This window comes from Phoenix dactylifera, chromosome 1 (genome assembly GCF_051530095.1).
Source record: "Phoenix dactylifera cultivar Ajwa chromosome 1, Ajwa_hap1_PhDact_Kaust_v1.1, whole genome shotgun sequence".
Taxonomy (NCBI): domain Eukaryota; kingdom Viridiplantae; phylum Streptophyta; class Magnoliopsida; order Arecales; family Arecaceae; genus Phoenix; species Phoenix dactylifera.
The window spans coordinates 16,254,917-16,273,461 of record NC_143190.1 but is presented as its reverse complement, the minus strand read 5'-3'; the positions used below and the strand labels follow the sequence as shown (position 1 = coordinate 16,273,461).

The following is an 18,545-nucleotide window of genomic DNA, read 5'->3' as shown; positions in this document are numbered from 1 at the left end:
AAAGAATAGCATAGTAGTTGTATGGAAAATTTGAAAAGTATTGGTTGGATCATAACTTAATCTTGGCCATGGCAATCATTTTGGATCCTTAGTACAAATATCAGTTTGTGGAGTATTGTTGTAAGAAATTGAATGGATATGGTTGTACCGAGAGCATGCGCATTCGCGATTGTATGTTTTCTCTTCTTAATCAGTATATGCTTGCTTCTTCTGAAGCTCCAACTATTAGCACATCAACTCATGGAGACATAGAGAGGGGTACTTCTTGTGAGATTTCTGAGCCATATAGAAAAGCAGATGCTTTTAAGGTAATATAAATTTTTTTATCAAAATAAATATATTATAGTTGTATATGGTATTTTTTTTAATAAATAACTCATTTTATTTTTTTAAATAATGTAGGATTTTGATAAATTTGAAAGCTTTGATTTTGCGGCTACTGCATATAAGTCTCAATTGGAATTATATTTGGACGAGCCTAGAGTTGATACCAAATTCAATTTCGATATTCTTGATTTTTGAAAAGTCAATCAGTTTCATTATCCTCAACTTTCTCTTATGGCACGTGATATTCTAACTATTCTAATATTTACAATCGCCTCTAAATCTACTTTTAGTATCAATGAGTGAGTACTTAATAAGTATCGTAGTAGACTTAAACCACATAATGCTAAGGCCTTAATTTACGCTCAAGATTGGATGTTTGGAAAAAAAGGTATATATTTCATTAATTATATTTCTATTATTTTTTGAATGAATTTATTATTAATTGTTGTAATATTTCAACGTAGATGTTTTGGAACCCGAGATAGATGAGATTGTAGAAGATGTTATAAACTTAAGTTCCTACAATGAAGCCCAATCAACTCAATGCTCGGCCAATGTTGAATCCAATCTATGGTAAGATGAATCATGATCATGGATACTTTTTTGGACTTGAGTTGCTTTTTGTTTAGAACTCCTTTTTAGTTTTGATTTAAATATGGATGTTGTCATGGGACTCTTTTTTTATTTGCTTTGACTATGGATCGTCATTGGACTTATGGAGTTATGGTGGTGGTTATTAATTATTAAGTGGTAGATATGTGTAGTTTCTTTTGATATTTATATCTATTTGATAGTTTCTTTTGGTAGATTCTTTTTTGGCACAGGTTAATATTGTAACCATGATTAGAAATTTGGTTCTTGTTTCATGAGGAATTAATTTCAGCCTTTCGGGTATGTCCTCATTATTTTTCACTTAATAATTCCATTCTATATACTTTCAGGTTCTAGTTTTCCATTTAATTAATTATAATCCGATTCACCCACATGTATAGTTGCTTGGCTGTAATCTATGCAGGATAATTGCTGTATAATGAATTATCCTGATATCTCTCTTATAGCAAGTGGAAAGCCTGAGTAGGCATACTAAAGTACCGTAGTTCGAACAAAATCCAAGGGTTATAATTGATATGGCAAGTATTACAGTTTGACCAAACACAAATCTTTAGACTGTTAATTTGCAGCTAGATTGCATTGGAATGAAGCTTGGCAGCCCAGATCTTCATGAAAATAAAAGTTTTTTTTTTCACTTCAGGTCTAAATGGCACCCAAAATTAAATGGATGGATGCTGTTTATACTCGGCGAGAAAACATTTTTCTCATCATGCATAACAAGGACCGAGAATTACTAGGCATTACTGCCGTAATAACCATCCCAAAAGGAAGAAGATAATTTTCGCATCATAACAAAAAAACATACCTCCAAGTGAAAGAGTCCAATCGGTTTCAAGATTTTGGTGTCCACATTAACGCGATTTTCACATAAGTTTACCTATCTTTGTTTTGCAACTTATTAAGTCGGGTGGAATATATGTGGTGCATAAAAATTACAATTTTCTATAACTTATTGAATGATAATTTATGTTGAGTGATGACTTACAGTGATTGAAGCCTAAGAAATCCATAAATTATGTCTCTATAGTCCAGTTACAACCATCAAAAACTAAAGTTAGCATTAATGGAATCTCGAGGATTAGTGACTATATACATCTTTTTGCCCAAATATAGCTATTTTCTAAATAACTAGAGTTTCCATGGAGTTTGAATTTTATAAAAGCATCTATTATAGTTGATTTAGAAGGAAATAACTAGATCTGCTGACTTAGCACACTTTTGTTTCAGATGATGGAAGTGATAATTTTTGGTTTGAAGATGATCTTTCAAATGACATTTTAGATGATGGCTCGAGTCATGCATCCATATTAAACAGAGAAGGGAGGTGCAGGCACAACAAAAACCATACAGTATCCTTTTAGACTGTGTGGAATCATTCGCTTATCTGCATCTACTAGATTATGTGCGCAGAAGTTTCTAAGTCATAACTGATTTTCATATCGATATGAACAATATCTTCTCAAAACTTTTTGAACGACGACCCTTTGGATAACTTGACAAAATTTTGGATGGGATATCGAGATAGTATAACAGCAGGCAAGGAAGCTTCTGCACAAAAGGGTTTTAGTGTTGGCTTTAGGAAATCTGCATATGTTGGTTATAGATGGGGCCTTGTCAGGGGCATTACTTGGTAAAAAGATATTCCTGCTTTGAGTCCTGATCTGTATGCATGAATCTATTGATTCATACTGATTGCCCTTCTTTCTTTTAACTTTTCATGGTAATTACAGACACAGTGTGCGTGCTGGCTCTCAGATTCCTCTAAATAAAAGTTGGTGAAGAAGTTTGAGAACAGAAATAGGTTCCTGAATTTGGATGAATCTGTGCAAGCAATCTCTGCAAATGATGCTCTCAAAATGTATAATAGCATCTTACAGAACGGATCCATGCATTCTCATGATCATTCAGAAGGAGATCTGAAAGTAGCATCTTTGATAGATGAAGATTGAAGCTCCAATAAGTTAGAGAATATTTATAAGGACCTTATTTCTCTTCTCAATGATGCCCCAGAAATTAAATTAAGATACGATTGGTTGAAGGACCGTCCCGGAATGTTCTGGTATTATATGAATGAACAAATAGCTTCTAAATGTAAATGTTACCCGGAAGTTTCTGTATTGAATGGTTTTCGGTGCTTGTTGTAAAGATTGAATGCTTTTTGAATGTCGATGCTATTTAGACAGGATTCTTGTAATGTTTTCTACGTTTCTTTTCTTTTTCTTTTGTTGCTTAATGTATTAAACAGATTGGGCTAGGTTGGGTTAGGCTAACAGGTTACCTATTTATCAAAAAGTTTAAACAAATCAGGTCGGTTTGGGTTGGGCTAACAAGTTATCAGTTTATTAAACAAGTTAAACAGGTTGGAGCAGATTATTTGTTTATTAAACATGACAGATTCAGATTGCAATTTCTGACCTATTTTATAAACAGACCAGGTTCAGGTTTATGATTTTCTGACCAAACCTGACCCAACTCATTTATGTTCGACTCGATTGCCACCTAGTTAGCTGGCGTATTTCTTTGGCATTGTTAAATAATACTTGCTTCATTTTCCTTCTGTTTGTGCAGTCTCAATTCATAGAAACTAATAACAAAAAGGATTGCAGATATCAATACTAAACCATTTTTACATCACAGCTATTTTCTTCTTTCACATCAGCTCGGAGCCAATCAGAGAAACATCACTCATCATCATCATCAAAAAACAAAGAGAGAAGAAATCAAAGAAACATCTTTGCAATAGTATCACTACAATGAAAGGATTTATCTCGCAAATAGTGACCAGCTCTATCCGTGTCAATGTTCAAACCCTACAAATGGTGCCAAACATTTGAAATAAATCATGTTTTACAAATGATTGCAGTATCTTAGATGGGTTGACAAACTTAGCTCAAACAAAAAGCACAACAAGAAATTATAGTTCATATTCTTAGAGGTTCCAAAGAAGGAAAACGAGATTCTGCTTATGCAACTCTTCTCTGATGCATACTTTGCGATATTTTAGACACCCAAACATCAGAAATTAGTAGTTTTCAATAACTCTGGCAACATAAATTGCCATAACTATAAAATTGTCCTGAAAGCTCATGCATTCAATGTTCACAGATAAGCATAGCAATTTTATTGCAACAAGCGATGAAAGTGAACACTACAGCCAATATATTCCTCTGGAGCAAGGGACTTTCAACTACCCTCTTGACTACAAAATTATCCTGACATCTCCTTCCTTCAATGTTAATAGATAAGCACAGGAACTCTATTGCCATAAGCGATGGAAGTGAACACAAAAGCCAAGCCGTTCATTCCTCCGGAGCAAAGGACGACTCAACCTTTTAGACTTGGATCTCAAGAGCCCACCGGTACATCTCCTCCTCCGGCACAGGGATATTGAGCATCACAAGCCCCATAGCAGAATCATAGCTGAACTCCACATCAGAAGAATCCAGTGTACACTTAATCGGCCTCTGGGATGAGTAAAACCCGAACCGTCCGCATCCCCGTACTCTAAGAACAACCGTGGCAGTAGCTGCTCTGTTCTCACTGAATTGCTCAGCCACATCGAAAGAAGCATCACCATCATCGCGGCGGTCCGCCGTCGAGCCAGTGGATGGCATCCGAATGTCGAATTGCTCCACCGCTCCGCCAGAATTAAACATATCCAGCAGTCCGATCGGTGCCACCGAGATGCCCGGGCTGATCACCTGAACAAACGGCAAAAACAAAGGTTCCGATGAGATTGGAACTCAGCACCTCAAAAAAAAAAAATTGCACCTGGTTATTGCAAAAACCTAAGCTATGAGAACAAACCGGTACCTTAATGGGGCAGATATGGAAGAGCTCATATTCAAGAACTTTGAGAGTCACCGGCAGCGTTGCGCCCTTCGGCAGCCGAACCAATTCACCTGCGAGAATGAGCAACACCGACCGATCAACAACGGAGGATATGATGAAAAAGAAAGAAAGAGCTTAAACGCGCGGGAGAATGAAGGACGATACTGAACCTGATTTATAGGCATAGACGGCGGCTTGGCCGTCCCAGCCTTCGCCGGCGAGCTGGGCGATGTTATCGACATCCCGGGCGCTGACGGTGCCGGTGAGGGTCCCCGGGGCGGCGTTGTGTACGCGGGTCTTCTTGGCGATCTTGCACCACCCGGCGCCCTGGCAATTGAACACGCCCACCACGCCCGTGCACTTGTTCGCATTCCATATCTTCAGCAAGCTGCATCAATATTACCATGTCATGATTAACCTCCATTAATACCCAAATAAGAGAGTTCTTCTAAATCTCGACATTAAATTAGCAGGGCAGAAAAAGGCACCTAGTGCCATCACGGGCGGGGTCGTTGAAGAGGCTGTCACGGGTGGGACGACCAGGGAGTTGGGCGCGGAGCACGGACCCATCGGGCAGGACCAGCGCCCTTAGCAGCTCGAAGTTGTGGTGGCCCGGCTTGTCACTGACACATCACCAAGCATTAACAACAATCAGTAAGCGTTAATCAGAGAGATGCGACCCATCATCTTGCAGGGCATGGTTTCAGGCCTCCTTCGGTACCGATTTCGGAATTGCGACAACACACCACACACAGAAACGAAATGCCATGGAATCATTAGAAGAACATTAGTTGATTTAGATACTGATAGACGGCTCACCTAACGTAGATCGCGCACCCACCGATGGCACGGGCGGCTCCGTGGTATTCCGCCGCTGGGTGGAGGCTCTGTTCGCAAACCAAACATTTGTTTCCATTCCATTTCTATCTATATATAGGTATATATTATGTAAAAGAGAGTCCTTGTGGAGCACTTACATGGAACATATCCCAGTCTGGCTGCATAAATTCGCCTAGGAAAAGCGTATTATACGCCACCGAAGAAATGTGGATGGTATGCGACGCTGGATCCCTCGGAAAGAAGTCGTCCGACGCCCTCACCACCGCCGTCTGCTTCGCGCTGCAAAGCCAACCAATTGCAACCATCAGATCATCATCAGACGAGTCACTGGGCTGGGTCCCCACTGATAAATAGTGACACTAACACCTACCTGTACAGCATGTCAGTGTTGTGGCACATGCAAGAGATACAGCCGTTGTCCGGGAAATTACGACTAACGGACGCCTCCAGGGCCTGTTGGTAGGCACGTGTGAGGGACACACGGCCACCGTGGCCGGCACCCAAGGTCTCGATGATGTTCTGGACGTCGACCTTAACGCCGTCAACTCCGCAGGAGGCGAGGTACGCGTGGAGCTCGGTGTAGAAGCTGTACACCTTCTTCGGGTGTACCAGACCCAGCCCCTGCACCGCGAGGCTGTCCATCACGATATCGGGCTGGTTTCCCATCACCCCCGGTGAGGTCACCGGGTAGGCCAACGTGCTCTCGTAGTGCTCCATTCCCTCCCCCGCCGGCTTCACCCCTCCCCAGTAACCGGCCATCGCGTGCCAGACGTACACGTACCTACATCACATCGTATCCATAAATCATATGTATATATACAATCGATCGTATCCCGTCCATATAATCTAAAATCGACGGATGGAAAAAAAAAAGACAAGGGTACACACTTGACGTTATGATGCTGCCTGGCCTCGTCCACGACGACCTTGAGTCCAGGGGATTGGTCCTCCTCTCCGCTCTTCTTCTGGAACTTGGCGTTCTCCTTGATCCCGGTAAGCCTGCTAGCGAATCTGAAAGACGGAAACAAGCACGGCGTCAACTATCTCACATCACCACCCCAGGAAAACAATGGACGGACGGTGATTGATCTTACTGTGCTCCCTCCTGCACGACGACACTGGACTGGCCCTGGACTTCGGAGCCGATTTGTTGCCAACCATCGTCTATGATCAGGAACTTCGGATGCGCCCCGCCGTCTGATAAGCTGGAACAAACAATAAACCAACGGTTATGATCAAAATCAAATAATGGATCGTGGTAAACTCGGTAAAGGTTGGAAATGCCTTTTAAGGCCCTCATGGACGCCCTCGGCCGTGACCTCGGTGTAGAAAGCGTCCCATGTGCACCATCCGAACCAGTCCAGGAAAGAAGGCATCTGCCATCACCCAGGAAACGAGAAGAACGTTAATTTGTCACTATTACGACGTTATAAATGCGACGGAAAAGATGTGGAATAATCTAGAAAAAAACAAAATCAAATTCAATAATTTTGGGCCAGCAAATTGTTTATGTCACGGATACCTTCTTCTTCTCACGGTGATGGAACGTTCCCATGTGTTTCTCAACAGCCCTGTTTGTTTCCACCATAATGGGTTAGCATCAGAACCCACAAATCTGAACTTGGATGAAAACAACAAAATTGAAGGGAAAATAATCTACGGGGTTCGATCCATACTTGACCGCCTGAGTAATGACTTCGAAGGGACTGGTCCCGGACTGCATGTAGACCATGTACTGCGCCTGATTGGTCTCAACCGCCATATCTCCTGCACACAAAGAAAGTTTTAGATGATGTGATCTAATTTGACCGGAGATGGTTCTCCAATTTGCTGCAAGAGCTCCCGATCGGTAAATCGTGCTGGATTTTTTTTTTTTTTTTTGGGTAATATTTTTTGGGGGCTAAACTTACCGCTCTCGAGGCAGATCTCGATCTGGTCGTGCTCGTTGCCTTGGAGAGAGGCCCGGAACTGGCCCTCGAGGAGGGGGAGGAAAACCGTGTAGATGGTGGCCGCGCCACCTTCCTCTCCGGAGTCTCCGGCGGCGGCTCCGAGCTCGGCCTCGGCCGTGCCGTCCTTGCTCTGCACCAGCATGAACTGGGTTTCCAGCGGCACCTCCCGGCCGGCCATCCCCATCCGCTGCGTCATCCACCATAGCTTGAACCGGAACAAGCACATGAACCTCAGGCCCCTGCAACCACCACCCAATCGTTACGTTTCGGATCTGATATCCCGATACAAAGTTGGAGGAAAGAAGGAGGAGATGATGGCGTACTGGAGGGTGCCCATGGTGAAGACATGGAGGCTCGTGCGGGCGGAGGCGGTGGCGCCGATGAAGGCACCGTCGACGAGGCCGACGCCGGCCCCGTGGGTGAGGACGATGTTATCCGGGACGCCGGTGAGGATGGTCTTCCCGTGGACCACCAGGTTGCCATCGCTGATCGAGATCTTCGGACCCACCGTCATCTTGCCCTGCATCACCGTCCAAATAATCAGAATCCCTGTAGCTGCAAAGTGTTCCTCATGGTATCCGAAGTAAATAGAAAGAATGATAAGGGCATCTTGGTTTCCATGGGCTGCACCGGTAACAGGAGCGCCCTGGAATTTCAAGGAAATCACCGAAAACTGCGAAAACCCTTTTTCTCTCGGAGAGCAAACAAAGCCTAAATTTCAGTTTTCACGAAAATTTTCTTCATAAAAACTGTTGATGGAAATGAAACGAAGGTTTAAGTCTAAAGCCAAAACATCGATCGAGATCCCATGAAGTCGATGGCGGCGACATGAATGGAACTCGAGTCGGTTTAAATTCCCTGGAGCCTTTTAATGGCTTCTCTCTGCAAACAGTAGTCCAGGATCCTGCACGCACCTTTTAGACTCTAATTTAAAGAAGAAGATAAAGTGATCTCTTGGAGTTCCAAGCGATTGATAGTGAAATGAAGGTCGAGAAGATGTTAAAAAATAGATAGCTCGCTAGATAGATAAGAGAGATAAAGAACCGCACTCCTAAATGGAACGCCTCTTCTTTGGTAGAGCACTCTTTTAGAGGCTAGCGCCCGCTCATGTGATGGAGGAGGGAGAGACGGGGGAGGGAGGGACTTTATACTCCCGCCCCCGCTGAAGGTCGACCAAGTCTCTGACATCAGATGAATGGGATTTTGACACGTGGTTGCTGATTTTATGCATTTAGCCTTGATGGTTCGTGAAGACCGTAGAGCATATATTTAGTCCCATATCGATTATTTACTAAAAATATTTTAAGTATTTATATAGGACTAAGAAATCTAAAATGACAAATGGTATCAAAGCAAATTCGTTTTATAGTCTATATTAACTAGCGATACTCCTCCATAGATTTATGGAGGCTGACTATGGACCGATTATGGTGTTTGTAAATCCAAAAAATATCTTCACCCTTACTATTTTAGGTGAGGACCTTCATCCTAGCCATTTTGGATGAAGTCCTGAGTTGTGGCAGAGGCTGTAATTGCTAGTTTGAGAGCTGATGAAGCTCCAAAATCTGGTAGTTTTCCCCTCTAATTTTTAAAGTTTTTTGAACTGTAGCTAAAGATGATGCTTCTAATTTTTGACTAGAGCTGATGAAGCTCCAGATTCTGATGGTTTCCCCCTTCTGGACTGTAACTAAAGATGATGCTTCTAATTTTTAAAGATCTCTAGACTGTAACTAAAGATGATGCTTCTAATTTTTAAAGATCTCTGGACTGTAACTAAAGATGATGTAATATCTTCCATCCGTGAGGAGCTCTGATATGCAGCATGCCTGAGGTATGGAAACGCAATTTTATTACTCTTGCTCCAAACACAAGTAACCGCATGAGTTTAAAGATTTTCGGCTTATAAGTTTATGTAAAACTCTCTATTAGATTGTAGCCAAACTTTTGATTAACAGGATGAAGCCTCATATGCCCACAATTGTTTCGGAGGAACAAGGAGCCTTCATGGGCGGCAGACAAAATTATAGATAACTTCTTGATTGCCCATGAAATTTTACGTTAGTCGGAGATTGCATCCAATAGACAAAGTCTTGATGGTGATTAAGGTCAATATGGAAAGAGCATATATATATATATATGGTAAGAGTCAAATTGAGCTTCCTCCATGCTGTGCTTAAGACGTCGTGCTTTCATGGCCAGGCTAGCTGCAAATCTGATTTTAAATCCTAACACTTTGTGGGGGAGGGCACTAGTTTGAAAGTACAAATTTAGAGGTACATGAGAGAATTACAAGCCAGGAAGAAGATCATCTTGTATCTGGCGTCAAATTGCCAAGGAAGCATGGGTGGTGCAACACTCTTTTGGATGGCACATTGGTAATGGTGATCGTGTTAATATCCTATCTGATGCTTGGTTAATTATGTATTTTACCATTAAACATGATGCCAGTCCCAATGAGTTTATTATCTACTTTAGAAGGTAACCATGTCTCCATGCTGCTAAACAATTCGGGTGGGGAACATTGCCTTCTTGCAGGTGTCTTTCTAATTCAAATATGGTTGATCAGATCACATCCATTCCCATTCTGAAATATATTAGGGGATAAGATTATATGGCATAACTGAAGTTCTAGCATGTCGAGATCCGGGACATTTGTCAAAAACTACTTGCTTACCTATACTCAGCGGATGGTTGTAAAGATCTCTCTAACATTTGAAAGGTACAGTCAGTACCACCAAGAGTAAAACTCTTCTGGTGAAGGTCTTTTGAGAGCGATTACTGTTTTTTGAGAGCGATTACTATGAGGATCTATGCGAACATGTATTTAGTCCCATATCAGTTTTTTATTAGAAAAATATTTGGTACTTATACAGGATTAAGAAACTCCAAACAGTATCTTATGATTAGCTATTTTGGGTGAGGCCTAGCTCATTACAAATACAATATAAATCCCTCCTAACTCATAATGGTAACTATGAGCTGATTGCTTGTGATGTTGGTAATTCAGAGGAAGATGTTGGTCATGTTTTGGTGGGATGTCCCAGATATGGAATCTCATCACCTGCAACACCTTTGTCCCAGATATGGTAACTAGAGCATAGTGCAGCTTGGGAAGGTCTCATTGTTGTAGGATTTATCTTGAGATGTGCAAAAATAATTCTTGAAAGAGATTCGGCAGAATTAATGGCAACCTCAATCCAAAGTCTAACATTTCATTACTCTGTGATGTCTTTGAGATTATCTTTTCTTTTGATTATTTCAAGGTTGAACATATCTATGGTGAGGCTAATTCTGCTGCGGACTAGTTAGCTCATTGTGGATCCTTATGCAATTTACTTAAAGGCTTATGCATCGATTTTCAATGGCAGCTTTAGGCCCCGTGGAAGAGCTTTTGGTGGGCCAGCAAGCATTTTTTCACCCTTCAAAAGTACTTTTGAATAGAATAGACGCATTTGATAAAAAAATCGAAAATCTATTTTAGCTTTGCCAGAAAGCTGAAACAACTTCTTGGGAGAAGCTCCAAAAGCTCCATTTTGGAGCTTTTTCAGAAAATCACTTTTAGCATGTGTCGAAAAGCTGTTTTAATTCATAATTTTTTTTGGACCAAAATACCCATGATGAAATATTATAATTATAGAAAATGTCCCTTTTATATTACAGAATTCTGCAAGAGTCTAGACAAAGAAAACAAGAAACCCTAATCGGCCTTAGCTTTCCCGCGATCAAGGTATTCCTTTTTCTCCATTTATTTATCCATCGTTCGGATTTTTGTTTGTGGAAAATTTTTTTTAGCTTTATTCTCATTTTTTTCGAAATATTAGTTCCTAAAAATATTATATGAATAAAATATTAATATATAATGATAATAATTATAATATTTTATACATTTATTATTGTATTATACTATAAATATAATATTATATTAACATATAATATCAAATTATATTATATTATTATGCTGTAGTATACAATATTATATTACTATATTATAATAATATTATATTATATTACAATAATATTATACTATATTATATATTTATTATTAATATATATTATACTTTATTATGCACTATTGTATAATACTATGCAATATTTTTTATGGTCATTTTGTCATACCAAAAGTACTTTTTTAGTTTGTTTACCAAATATATATTGAAGTTTCACCGCATTTTAGAAATATAGTTACTAAACAACAAATAGCTTTTTATAAAAGCTCTACTTCTAAAAGCTCTACTTTCGAAAGATCTACTACCAACAACTCTGCTAAATGAAGTCTTAGTCATTCCCTTTATTGTCCGCCTTAGGTTTATTTTTAGGGGTATTGCAGCTTTTCTTTCGATCATATTTAGTGCTACTTCACAAATAAAATAAAGAGTAAATTACAAAAACTTCTCTGAGATTAGAGGTAAATTTAATTTACACCTAATGAAAAACTCTCTTACCCCTCTGAGGTTAATTTTAATCTAATATTTTAACCCATAATTTAACATAACGTTAGTCAAACTGTTAACTTTTAATGGGACCTAAGTGCCACGACAGAAATTTTTTTTTAAAATGACTAAAATAACCATACAAAAATCCTCCTAAGATTTACATTTATTATAGTTACACCCTATATTTTGTAAAACCTACAGTTACACCTAGTTAAATTGACAGTATTACTAAAACCATTTATCTATTGTAAAAAGTTAAAATTGTTGGGATTTGTATCCTAAATGTCAATCGTCAGCATATTGATGATTGAATTTTGTAAATGAATTGACAAATTAATAAAGTGTTATTTGGCATTATTCATCATTTCGTCTTCAAATGAACTCTTATATGATGAAGTCCTTAGGACTTATGTTATGATAAAGGAGGATTTATCTTTGAGTCCTTAAACTTGTTTGCGACCAAATGATATGTTGTTACTAGGACGACAACATTATCGAGATTCGGTCATTGTGTGACCTATACGTTGGTTGTCCTCTTAACCAAGAAGTGTGGAGACACTGGTATGCCACACAGATGAAGTGTAGGAGTACATTTCACTGAACGTGACCAATTCCGGAATGCTCTACTGTCAAGAGATGTTCCGAGTGGATATGGGTATAAGTTTGGCCCTCTGACCTGAGACCACAACCTGTGACTAGCAAGCAACTCACTGTACTTTGGTACCGGACTACCTGAATTTCTAATTCAGTGACGGAAGGTTATTGGGTGCAGTCAAGTACTTGCGTAGTCAGTTTTGAGTCAAGATGGAATTGATCCCTTCTGAAAATAGGAGATAATATCTTGTAATTAATTTAGCAAAACCTTGGCCAAGGTAATCCCAGTGAGAAGTCACGGAATATCTAAAGTTAATCACATAATGGATGTACTAATTATAGGGTTGACAGTGAGCTCTAAGTCATCCTGGCATTAGGAGTCAAAGGGATTGAATTATACAGTTACCATAGTTCAGGATTCCAGAATATTTGCTTCGCATCTATTCGGCCTATCCGGACGTCGGGTACCATTGCTAGATGGTCACATCGATTAGTGTAGGAAATTGTTCCTATACTACCGGCTTAGGTTCGAACCTATGAGGTCACACGCATAGAAGATTCCTGATTGATCAAGAAAGCTGATGAATGATTAAGAATCATTCAGGGATAATTTGGTCAATTTGATTGGCAAATTATCTTATAAAATAATTAAAGTAATTATTGAAGGATTAATTAGTAATTAAATTACTAATAAACTCAATTTCATTGAGTAATTGTGCTAAGGATGAGCCAAATTGAATTGGATTCAAATTCTGGCTCAATCAGGGTTTTGACCTGATTGGATTAGGTCAGAACCAAAAAGGACTTAAGCTGATCAAATTAATTTTAAATTAATTTATTCTTAATTGGGGATTGACCTAATTGAATTAGGTCCAACACAAAGTAATTAATTCAATTTGATTGAGTTTGGATGAGCCAAAAATTGAATTGGATTCAATTTGAGCTCAATCAGGGTCTGACCTGATTAGATTGGGTTCAACCAAATTGCTTTGTTTTAATCCGGGTTTGACCAAATTTGATTAGGTGCAACCCAAGAGGATTAGGCTCAGATGATGTGGCAATTAGTGGTGACATGGAATTGGATTTCATGAATTTTAAATAAACCAAAATTATTGCATGGCGCATGGACCCATTGCTTGACACATGGCGACATTGTTTGTTGTTTGAATTTGAATTCAAACATTAAGCAATATATTAAATGATTTCATACATCAAATAACTTCCCTAGCTGGCGTGTGAATCTCTGAATCATTTAAATTCGAATTTCAAATGAAATATATGCAACAAGAGGTAGGAAAATTCTGCTGCATGGATTTCAAATTTCTCCCCTCTTGCACATGTGTTTAAAATTTGAATTTAAATCAGATTTGGTTGAGATCTGATTTGGGTTGTTCCTATTCCTTTACATGCGCCAACTAAAGGAGGTTTTCTGAAAATAAATTTCGAATTTTGAATGAAAATTCGGAGGCCATTAAAAGGGGTCAAACATGGGCACCGAAAACACATCCATTGCAGCCTTCTTCCTCACCCACCTCCTCCTCCTCTTCTTCTCTATTTTAGATAGGGTTTTCAGGATGAATATCTAGAAGATTCAAGATCAGATATGAGTTTTCTACTTCCCTTACAAACCTCATCTCTATCTGCTTTAAGACGATTGATCAAGAGTTGATTGAATCCCGGCAGGCAGATTTCAGCTTTCAAGTGTTCTGCAGCTGCTAGCAATGTTGCGGAAGAAGATCCTTCAGGACTTCGCGTGTACTTCTCGTAAAGGCCATTCGTGTGCGTGGCTGCGAAGTCAAGAATCAGATTCACAACTTTCATCCATCATAAAAGGTATTAATCTAGCATTAATCATTTATTATGGTGTCAAGGTCTAGGTCCGATTCTCCGAGGTTTTACCCTCTTTTGGGGCTCCTCATGGAGATATCTCCAGAATCCATTCGATGGATATTCGGAGATTAATTGGAATAGAGTTGTTAAGTTTCAGATCTGATAGTTAATCATGCATAAATGTTTTAGCATAATTGTTTAAACGATTCTGGCATAATCCTATGTGTTCTTAATGTGCTGATTTCTAGATTTGATCTTGTAAGCATACATGAATTAAATTGTTTGATTCATTTTTCCGCTGTATTTTTGAAACTTTAAAAGAACTACCTGTGGCTTGATTTCTCTTATGAAGGGGTACGTAGGCAACCCGATCAGGTTCAGCCATGGTTTTCAAAAAAAAAATAAAAAAATTCAGCATGCTAAACACCGAAGAACCTAGGAATAACTTTCAAAAATTACCCCTATAAAAAATAAGGCTCCTCTTTCACTTTTCTGATTTTTCGTTCTCTTTGAAGTCTTCCATTTTTATAAGTCTTCTTCTCTTCAAGATTGAGTGGCTAGAGTTTTTTCTCACTTTGCCCCCCCCACCATGAGCATCCCTTTCTAATGAGAGATCGACGACAAACTTCCTTTCCAACCAGCATCCGGTGACGAGCATCCTTAATTCTCGATCGATATTTGACAACAGCGTTCTTCTTGATCAAATTTTGTTCTTGCTTCTCCGGCCACCACGTCAAAGACATTGGGGATGCTGGTATATCATTTGCTGATTCTAAATTCTACTTATTTAATATCATAAACATGATTCCTTAACATTGTTGCTGTGGATGAAGATTCCTATGTCTACATATAAAATTATGGTAGCTCTGGAAGCTTGTTGTGGTTCAAATCTGGCCCGAGGGTGACCACACCGGGGGAGTCGAGGGAGCTGCCGGAGTGTGGAGGAAAAGGATGGAAGCCACTTTTCGTGCGGTGGAGTACCTGCACAAAGCCTCACCGGTGTTTTTGGTGAGGGCCCTCCGACGATCAAGTTATGGTGGTATTCAGTTGGACCAGCCAAAAGTCCCTTAGGTGTTACCTGACGGGGCTACTTATAGTCCTATGGAGAGGCCCAGGTGACGGAGGTATTGCCCATCCTCATCATGAGAGAGGATGGTTCTAAGTTGGATGGCACGCAGCTAGAGCTTATTGGTAGCGTGCGGTGTCGTCCGTTCTTGGGAACGGTAAGGTGTTGACAGTCGTAGTAGGGTATGGCTGGAATAGCACGGTACTGTCCTTGGTTGTTGTGGGCCAGCAAACAAAGCATGGCGTGGTGACGTCGCTATGTACGACCACGTAGGAGGGTGTAGGCATGCATATGGGTGCGGCCATTGGCAGGGCCGAGCTCATTTAGAGGTCGCATAATGCATTTGGTGAGGACGACCTGACGGGTGCTGAGATTAGCCTAGCATCCCAAGTTTCGAGGTGTGCTCAACGAGGCGACCCGAGCACAAGGATCGGGGCGTATCATTGGAGAGGGTGCCTCAAGATCGATCGGGGCGAGTTGGCGAATATCCGAAGTCGAAGGAGCTTTCAGAGGAATCCGAGGTCGGGCTGATTCCAGGCCGGACCAAACTTCTATCTGGATGGCGTTGGTATCTATTGGGCTGAAATTGGGTGACCCTTTTGTTGTAGGCAGGACGATCTATTTCACCCCCCATCATTTACCTCTCGACATCGAAAGTCGAGTCGCTCTTTGGCTCGGGCGAAGAAAGTAGCTAGACTATTGGTCGTCCTGTGTTTTAGCTTGGTGCTCATGAAGAGGCATGCACCGAGCTGGATATACATGTCCTATCAGGGATCGATTGCTTCCGGCCGTACTTTGCAAGGTGAGCTTGAATGAGAGGTCGCCACATCAGCTGAAGAGGAAGCGACTGTGGAAGCTCTTTAATGCATTGCGTACGTGCTTCCCTTTCGAAGCATCGCCGGACAGAACGCAAGGGGCCAATCATCAATGCCCCGCTTTTTGAGAGCGTCCTCCATAATGATCGGCCTTTAGTACTGCGATCTGAAGAGATTTGCTGGGAAGGCCCCGGGGCTTGCCGCGTGGTGAGATCTGGCTGCCTCGTCATTTGGAGAAGTCGATTGGAGTCATTGAAGTAGGCTATATAAAGCCCTGGGAGAGACCTCCGAGGTCTCTATTTCTCATCTTCTTTTTGGCCGCCATCGTCGCTCTCAGGTTTTTGGGAGGCCCTTGGAGTATTTCGGAGCTCCTCGGTGAACCTCTTGGCGACCTTTCTTCTTTCGTTTTCTCCAGTAAGAACCTTAGGTAGGCATCTCCACCCCATTCGGTTGCTCGGAGGGGCTCTTTTTTTGTCTTCTTTTGCTTTGTTGTGAGCAAGGCGATGAAGTCGCCCTCGAGAGCCCTTTTACTTGGTGCAGGCCCATCCCGAGCTCGGGTTTCTTCGTCGAAGGAGGAAGCCGAGCTCGATGGGAGTCATGACCCGTATGGAATTGACTCGGCTATGGGTGAAGAGGAGCTGGGCCAGATTTGGGCTCGGCTCTTTATCCCCTTCAGGTTCACCCTGGAGCTTCTAGGGACCGGGGCTCGAGTCGATGATCCTCCTGAGGGTCGGATCGGGGTGTTTGCAGATGCACTCCAAGTGGGGCTGAGATTTTTCGTGCATGAGTTTGTGAACAAGCTCCTGGCGACTTATCACCTAGTCCCAGCGCAGCTCTCTCCGAATTCATGGAGGATGATAGTGGGCTTCCTCGTCCTGTGCCTTGTGTTGGAAATTGTGTCCTGAAAAACAATCATCAGCCTGTTGATGATTGAATTGTATATGAATTAATGAAATTAATAACAGTTATTTGGTAATGTTTCATTATACATTTTGCATCTTCGTGAACTCAAGTAATGTAATGAAGTCCTTAGGACTCTATTAAACGACAAAGAAGGATTTATCTACAAGTCATTAAACTAGTTTGCGACCAAACGATATGCTATCACTAGGATAATAGCATTATCAAGAATAGATCGTTGTGTGCCATATACGTTGGTTGTCCTCTTAACCAAAAAGTGTAGAGACACTGATATATCACACAGGTAAAGTATAGAAATATACTTCATTGAACGTGACCAGTTTCGAAACGCTCTGCTGTCAAGAGATGTTCCAAGTGGATATGGGTATAAGTATCCCTCAGACCTGAGATCACCACGGTGACTTGCAAACAACTTACTGTACTTTGGTATCGGATTATCTGAATTTCTAATTTAGCGATGGAAGGCTACTGGTTGCGGTCAAATACTTGTGAAGTCGGTATGTGAGTCAAGATGGAATTAATCCTTTCTGGTGACAGGAGATAATGCCATTGTGTTCAATTTAGCAAAACCTTGGCCAGGGTAATTCTTGTGAGGAGTCAGAGGATTTGTAAAGTTGAAACACATTTTGGATGCACTGATTAAAGAGTTGACAGAACTTTAAAGTCATCCTAGGCATTTGGAGTCATAGGGATTAATTATACGGTAACCATAGTCCAAGAATTCCAAAATATTGCTTTGCAATTATTCGGCCTATCAGGACATCGGGTATCATTGCTAGATGGTCACTTCGATTAGTACAGAAAGTCATTCTTATGCTACCGCCTTAGGTTCGAACCTATGGGCTCACACGCATAGAAGTTTCTAGGTTGATCAAATAGCTGATCGACGATTAAAAATCGTCCAAAGGTACATTGGTCAATTCAATTGACAAATTACCCTAAGCAAAAGTTGCAGTAAAATAATTATTAAATTATTGAAGGATTAATTAGCAATTAGATTGCTAATGAACTCAATTGATTGAACGATTGAGCTTAGGTTAAGCAAAATTGAATAAGATTCAATTTGGGCTATATCAGGGTTTGACCTAATTGGATTAGGTTCGATCCGAGTTGATTAGGCTCGACCCAATTAATCGAACTTGATCCAATTGGATTGGGCTTGATCCGAGCCTATTAAAAGTACTTATTTTATAAGAATTCTAAGTTTAAAAATTCAGAAATTGATAAGAAGAGAAATCCCTAAATTTTAGGATCCTAGCTTTCTTTCTTGGAAAAGAAAGACACCTCATCCTTATCCCTTAAATTCATGGCACCTTCCTCTTTATTT

General features: G+C 40.6%; 1 protein-coding gene and 1 pseudogene across 4 annotated transcripts; one reads left to right on the top strand and one right to left on the bottom strand.

Moving 5' to 3' along the window:
• Positions 1-292: 292 nt before the first annotated feature.
• Positions 293-2,934, top strand: LOC149768511 (uncharacterized; annotated as a pseudogene). The gene is made up of 4 exons (XR_016406089.1): positions 293-900; positions 2,167-2,288; positions 2,448-2,564; positions 2,670-2,934. The product of XR_016406089.1 is annotated as an uncharacterized LOC149768511 (transcript).
• Positions 2,935-4,037: 1,103 nt separating this feature from the next.
• Positions 4,038-8,696, bottom strand: SIP2 (seed imbibition 2). 3 transcript variants are annotated; one of them, XM_088721033.2, is made up of 16 exons: positions 8,609-8,668; positions 8,227-8,463; positions 7,883-8,079; positions 7,521-7,798; positions 7,287-7,377; positions 7,133-7,181; positions 6,895-6,986; positions 6,705-6,815; positions 6,499-6,621; positions 5,981-6,391; positions 5,748-5,889; positions 5,590-5,657; positions 5,259-5,393; positions 4,941-5,158; positions 4,753-4,841; positions 4,038-4,640 (listed from the first exon to the last, which is right to left on the bottom strand). In XM_088721033.2, the coding sequence occupies exons 3-16, from the start codon at positions 8,071-8,073 to the stop codon at positions 4,272-4,274; spliced, it is 2,367 nt and encodes a 788-aa protein (XP_088577159.2). In that variant the 5' UTR covers positions 8,074-8,079; positions 8,227-8,463; positions 8,609-8,668; the 3' UTR covers positions 4,038-4,271. The 3 variants fall into 3 exon arrangements, with proteins under 3 accessions (XP_088577159.2, XP_008810969.4, XP_008810971.4); XM_008812747.6 differs by lacking the exon at positions 8,227-8,463 and having other exon boundaries at positions 8,474-8,696; XM_008812749.6 differs by lacking the exon at positions 8,227-8,463 and having other exon boundaries at positions 8,609-8,693.
• Positions 8,697-18,545: the final 9,849 nt, after the last annotated feature.

Excerpts from the sequence above, each read along its gene's own strand:
- SIP2 (XM_008812747.6), bottom strand. The coding sequence starts at position 8,073 with ATGACGGTGGGTCCGAAGATCTCGATCAGCGATGGCAACCTGGTGGTC. Across the intron at positions 7,378-7,520 it reads CGAGATCTGCCTCGAGAGCG|GAGATATGGCGGTTGAGACC; the intron begins GTAAGTTTAGCC and ends CTTTGTGTGCAG. Across the intron at positions 5,658-5,747 it reads CAGACTGGGATATGTTCCAT|AGCCTCCACCCAGCGGCGGA; the intron begins GTAAGTGCTCCA and ends GTTTGCGAACAG.